Genomic DNA, 6,546 nt, shown 5'->3' on the forward strand with positions numbered 1-6,546 from the left:
CGAACCCAGAGTCTCCGCATCAGTAGGAAAGTGATAAAACGAGCATCTTCAATCCGAAGACTTGTGTTGCATTTCGGGGCAAAGCAAAAAAACATTGTCGAACAACAATATAAAATGTGGGAAACTATTAATTGGTTATTCTACAATTAATTGTACTATAAATTATACACTACGATTGGAAAATACATTAAATTGATAAACTGTTCGGCGTTATGGCATTTAATGTCTCCAACGACGCCTGTAGTCCCATTTAGCAACTTGTTAGCAACCGTCTTTTTAAAGAAACGAGTGGGGTGCAACTGGTGTGTTTTATGTCGTAGAATAAAACGTGAAAGTATCTTGAGCTTGTGTGAACCACGGACCTTATTTTAGGGGATTTAACCAAACTCCCAATCAGAAAACCCATTGACTCTGGGACAATGGAACCGCAAGTGCTAAAATGCTAACTCGCTTCCGGGTTTTTGCCTACAAAGTGACATCATAGTTCCCCCACTCTATAGGCCTTCAAATTAAACAATTACTTGTAGGACATGTACGAAATGTGTCTTATGAATTAGATACAAATCTTCATAAGTAATAAGCTTCATAAGTAATAAGCTACCTTTCAAGTTTGGGGCTAGGAATTTTGTTGTTGTTGTTGTTGTTTTGAAAGAAATGAATACTTCTTTCCAGCTAGAATGCATGAAATTGATCAGAAGGGACAGTAAATAAAAGATTTCTATTTAAAATAAATGCTATTCTTTCGAACTTTCTATTCATTAAAGAATTCTGAAAAAATGTTTATCGGTTTCCACAAAAATATGAAGCACCACAACTGTTTTCAACATTTATAATAAGAAGTAATGTTTCTTTAGCAATAAATCAACATATTAGAATGATTTATGAAGGATAATGTGACACTGAAGACTTTTGAGAAATGGCTGCTGTAAATGCAGCTTTGCATCACAGGAATAAATTACATTTTAAAACATTAAAACAGAAAACGGATAATATAAATTTTAATACTATTTTATAATATTTCTGTTTTTACATGCATTTTTGATCAAATAAATGAAGCCTTGGTGATCATAAGTATTTCAAGCATACGTCTTTCAAAAACATAAAAAATTCTTATAGACCTCAAACTTTTGAACAGTCAATCAATCAATAAATGTGAACTTTCATTTGTTGTTCACCCACAGAGAATGACCGGCCCACCTCTCTGGTCCCAGACCTCATCGATTACAACATGCCTCTCACTGCCACCTATCTAAAACAGATGAAACTACAGTGCATGAACACCAATGAGCAGGTAGGTAGAGCAAGAGAGTGAGAAATACAAGAGCATGGAGTGAGAAAGAGATGCTTTGTTTTACAATACTTAGAAAAATGTTTATTTGGTTTTGTAAGCACATATATTGAAGTTAAAATCATTTTGTATTGAAGTGATGTTTCCAGTCTGTGTGTTTGCTGACAGCTGCTAAACCTGACTTCTAGAGACAATATATGATGCTAAATATGCTTCAGTATCTGGGCAAAGAATTTAATGTAAAAGTCACCTAGCTCAAAGAAACTGCGACAAGGCTTTATGGTGTGGTTGTCAAGGTACACTCTTATAGACGTGGTTGCCTCAGCAACAGTATATGTAATGCCTGGAATAGCAAGAGCTGGATGTGTCTGTGGGTCACTGTGCTATATAAATGGGGTGATGGTAAATAAACAACTTCCATCCTTATGAAAGACAGTTCCTTATAGCACTGAAATAAAACAGTACATAGATGTAATTGTAAAGTAAAGAGCATTTATGTAGAATATTCACATTGTAGAATATGTTCATAAAGGAAAGCTAAAGATACACCAGAGCACATCACTGGGTCAAATGCATTTACAGCTCCCTGAAAAGCTATCAAGATTCTTCTTTTCCAGGATCACTTGAACTCCTTTCTGCATCTCATAACACAACATAGTATAAATGACATTGTAGTTAAGAAAGCTTGATAAGATTGGATGCAAATCGTGAAATGTACAAAGTTTATTTTATTTTATATATTTTATTTTATTTGTAACATTAAGAAATATTTAACATGCTGTTTGGCATTTAAATGTGTTTGATTAGGCAATTCTTATTTATTTCTTTATGAACCAAGCCTGAACCACAACCCAATTCTAGATAACTGCAGTAAACACTCCTAAACCAGTAGGAATATAGGTGGGTAGGTATATACTAGTATAGGTATCCTACAGGTTTGTGGGTAGGGTGCGCCGTTGTACCACTCTCTATTAAATAAAAATAATCTGTACCATTTTTTGCATGGAGTTGGATGATTTTCCAGAGCAGGAAAAGACAAGACATTTCTGGGAGGTTAGCTGAACAACATGTGACTTTATCTAGAATTGTTGTATTTGTTGAAAGCTATCTGTCCTCCGTGTTCAAAATATGACACAATTTGATGTACAATATGTAAATAAGTATGCAAAAATGAGATGTAAAAACCGACAGCACTATTATTTCTCTGCATGTCACGTGGCAAACAATCAGATTGCACAGGTTGAAGATTGTTTAGAGTGTTTTTTCTATTTTATTGCTTCTTTCTAAATGTAATTTACCCAACTATATGATGTGTTCTGGGATCAACATTCCTATCAACCAGTCATTTCAGGGCTAAAGTTAGGATTAGGGCTGCAGCAGGGGCTCAGACAACATTCTTATCAACAAATAATTTCTCCCAGATTATAAGGCAGGTTATGGTTAGAGTAGTCTTACCTTCTGACAGCACACCAACTGTTGTTCAGTGACTGTCTGATGCATATTGCACTTTCTCCATCTGGCATGCTCAGTTTTAATTGGCTGGACTTACGCAACTTCTGGAGTGGGGGCACACAGGATTTTTTTGTTAGTCCGCCAGGAAACAAAGGTGCTGTGCTGATACAATGAATGCTGTTGAGGATAAAATAATCACTGGATTTGTCAAAGTTTGCAAGGTTAGTGACATAAAATCTTTAAAGGGGTCATATGGTGCGATTTCAATTTTTCCTTTCTCTTTCTCAGAGGTTTGTTTGAGGCACTTTGTAACAAGTAAACTAGATATTCCCATAGAGCACAATTATATTATTTGTTTTCAGTGCTACACTACTGTACAAAAGTTTGTGGTTGGTAAGATTTTTTTATGTTTTTGAAATAAGTCTCTTATGCTCACGAAGGCTGCATTTATTTGATCAAAAATACAGTAAAAGTAGTAATATTGTGAAATATTACTACAATGTTAAATAAGGTTTTCTATTTTAATATATTTTAAGATGTAATTTATTCCTGTGATTACTCCAGTCTTCAGTGTCACATGTTGCTTCTGAAATCATTCTAATATGCTGATTTGGTACTCAAGAAACATTTCTTCTTCAAATTTTTTTGAAAACAGTTGCATGATAAGTTTTCTTCAGGATTCTTTGATGTATAGAAATTTCAAAAGAAAAGCATTTATTTGAGATCTTTTTTGTAACACATGCACGTTCTTAAAGGGTTAGTTCACCCAAAAATGAAAATTAGTCCATAAATTACTCACCCGACAACGCATGTGATCATGTAAACGCGGTAACCCGTTTTTTCATAAGGTCATAAACGACGTAAGAATAAACCGGTCAACACGGGTAGATTTTGCCTCTTACCCCAATTTCACGTAGCATGTAAATGCATTAACCTGCTTTCTGTCGGCTTATTGAAGTGCGCATGTGTGAAACGTGACAGGAACGTATGGCCAGTACAGATTTTAAGCACATTCAGACAGAGCAGCGTTTTGCAGTAACGAAAGAAGGAAATATATCACAAATGCAAGACTCATTCATGAACCAGAAAATGATAAAAACGTGTTCTCATCTCGTCCAGCAGAAGTAGAAGTGGTTCAGTCAAAACTCTGCAACTTTAACTGCATGAGAGGATAATATATGAGCTGTAACGTTCCCGCTTACATGTTGCAAGCTTTATTTAACATTACAACTGACAATATAGGCTATGGAATACTCGGAGATACGCAAATTATTTTGTTTTGACGTCACTACAGGGAAATAACCTGATTTATTAATAGCCATGTAAACACAGTTTACTTACATTGTCAGGTTACTGATTTGTGCATGTAAACGGGGAAAACTGGTTATTTTAATAAGCTGATATTTGTGAGTTATCAGCTTATTGGTGTGCAAGTAAAAGTGCTCAATGTAAAAGTCTTTCTGTTACTTTTGATCAATTTAATGCGTCCTTACTAAATACAAATATTTATTTCTCATTTAAAAAATCGTACTGACCCCAAACGATTGAGCAGTAGTGTATGTCTTCCTCTTCTTTTTGTTTTATACCTGCACCTTTAAACCTGCGTCTGCATTGATCTTTTCTTGTCCGTCTTTTTTCCTTCTCTTTCTCATTGCTTGTGTTACTGATGCTCCACTTGGTACCTAATGGAGTCAGCAGCACACACATCAGTCCTCTAAACAAACCTCAGAGGGAACCCAATTTCTCACAAGACTAAATCTATGAATCACATGTATCCATGTTTACATCATGCACATGTGTGTATGTTTGCACATGCATGCGTTTTGTTTCACAACTGTACAGGACAGTGTCAAATCACATTTACAAACGAACACCTGTCATGTTTTCAACATTTCAAAGATGAATGTTGGGATCATGATGATAATCGGTATAAAATCCATATGGACCCAGCATTTCAGGTCTCAGGCTTGCTGCCGCAATACTGCGAGTTTCAGAACAACAGGGGTCTCAAGCTCAAACTAATGCTTGATGAATCTGTTATGTTAAATCAGTTGATTTGTGACCATTAGCTCCTCTGTGGGGTCCCAGGATGTTTTGTTTCAGATCTTTTTCTTGTTAGCAGTGCAGTGCTGAAAAGGGGAAGTGATCCTCTGAGCATTTTACATGTAGAGACAATTCACAGTGACAGTTTGGAAGTGAAATCATAGTGACTTTTTCTTCTCTCACACACACGTCTCTATCTACACACCTGCATTTCTCACCTTCTCTTGACTCCCACTGATGATTACATTGTTCCAGCGCTCTACTCTTCAGGTTGCCATGGTTACAATAAACACAGAGTCTAGATTTGTTTGTTTGTATGTGTGTATGCGTAGAGAGAAAGATTCTTGGTAATGTGATGCTAAATAAATTGAGCTTATTAGGAAGTAGAATGTACTTTTAATTGTCAGGGCAAGTTCAAGTATTTTAATAAATAAAGCATGGACTAAACATGGACCAGCACTTATTCTGACACACACACATCCACAAACACAGTATGTCAGCATGCATAGATGATGGACATCATATTTAAAAACATTTTTATGCTGAAAAATTTTTTGTCTTTGATGATAATTTGATTTGATTTGATGATAGTTTTAATTAGAACACACTGATGACAAAAAAAAAAAAATGCTGAAAAAAGATGTCAGCAATGAGCTAACAATATTATTAGAAGAAAAATCATCCAGAAAGAACTTTAGCTGTAAGAGCTGAATACTGGTAAAATTTAGTTTCCTTAGCTTTCACATTTCACACTTGAACTAAGTAGTTGGTTAGTCAGAATGCAAAACACGGGCTGTGAATACGGTGTTGCTGGAACAGCGTGTTATAATGAAACACATTAGTTTCTAAAAAATAGCCAGTACTTCAACATACTCTTTATATGCATATATAAAGAGTATATTATGTTAATTCATATTCATATACAGCTTTAAATATTTATTTTAGTTTCAGTATAGTATTTCCACTTAAACTTATTTCTGTTAGTTCAGTTACTTTTCACTTAAGTTTTCATCTAATATATTTTATTTTTAAGCTTTATTTGATTTACTGAAAATGTTTTGATAGCTTTAGTTTTAGTTAACAATAACAACACTGGAAAATAAACACTGCTGTGAAAGCATACATAATGTGGATTTTTACATAACATGAACTGTACTACATGTAGCTCTGCAATTCCCTACCATTGCGTGATACCTGAAGAAAACGATACATCTCTTATGCTCTTCTCATGCTGTGTGTGCATCTTTTGGGTTTTGGCTCCAACAGGGTTAAAAATAGCTCCCCTCGTAGTCACTTATTATTTAAGAGTCTCCTCCTCCTGTCCCTTTCCACCACACTCTTCCCATCCCTCATCCCAGAATGTGGAGTTTCCTCAAGAAAGGACACACTGGGATGATAAGGGACTGATGTAAAAAAGAAAGCAGTTTGTAAAATGAGATGTTGCTTGGCAATTTTTAATTTACATCTTACATATAGCAGCATGGTTGAACCAAACAGGAAGTGCAGGAAAGAAAATGTTTATTTTGAGACAGGTTTGAGGACTCTGGTTGTGTCGAGATGCTGTGGAGGAGATATGGGAGAATCTAGTGATGTCTAGGCGATAGTGGGGTGGGTGAGCTTCATTTTGTGCACAGAATATCCTGAGCTCTCTGACCCCCCCCTCCCTTTCTCTCTCACACACATACAGGATGAGAGTTCGGTAAGCAGTGAGGATTTGGACATGGCTGAGCCCGCGTGGGTCTCTACTGAGCGTGCTCCAGCCG

General features: G+C 35.8%; 1 protein-coding gene across 1 annotated transcript in view; it reads left to right on the plus strand.

The window, feature by feature from the left end:
• LOC107745834 (nucleolar protein 4-like) overlaps window positions 1-6,546 on the plus strand; it is a 36,764-nt gene that overhangs the window by 22,381 nt on the left and 7,837 nt on the right. Inside the window, exon 4 of the mRNA XM_016559839.1 lies at window positions 1,182-1,291. Within this exon, the coding sequence (XP_016415325.1) occupies window positions 1,182-1,291 (110 nt within the window). The remainder of the gene's footprint in view (window positions 1-1,181; window positions 1,292-6,546) is intronic.

This window comes from Sinocyclocheilus rhinocerous, unplaced genomic scaffold, assembly GCF_001515625.1.
Source record: "Sinocyclocheilus rhinocerous isolate Xijiao unplaced genomic scaffold, SAMN03320098_v1.1 scaffold558, whole genome shotgun sequence".
NCBI lineage: Eukaryota > Metazoa > Chordata > Actinopteri > Cypriniformes > Cyprinidae > Sinocyclocheilus > Sinocyclocheilus rhinocerous.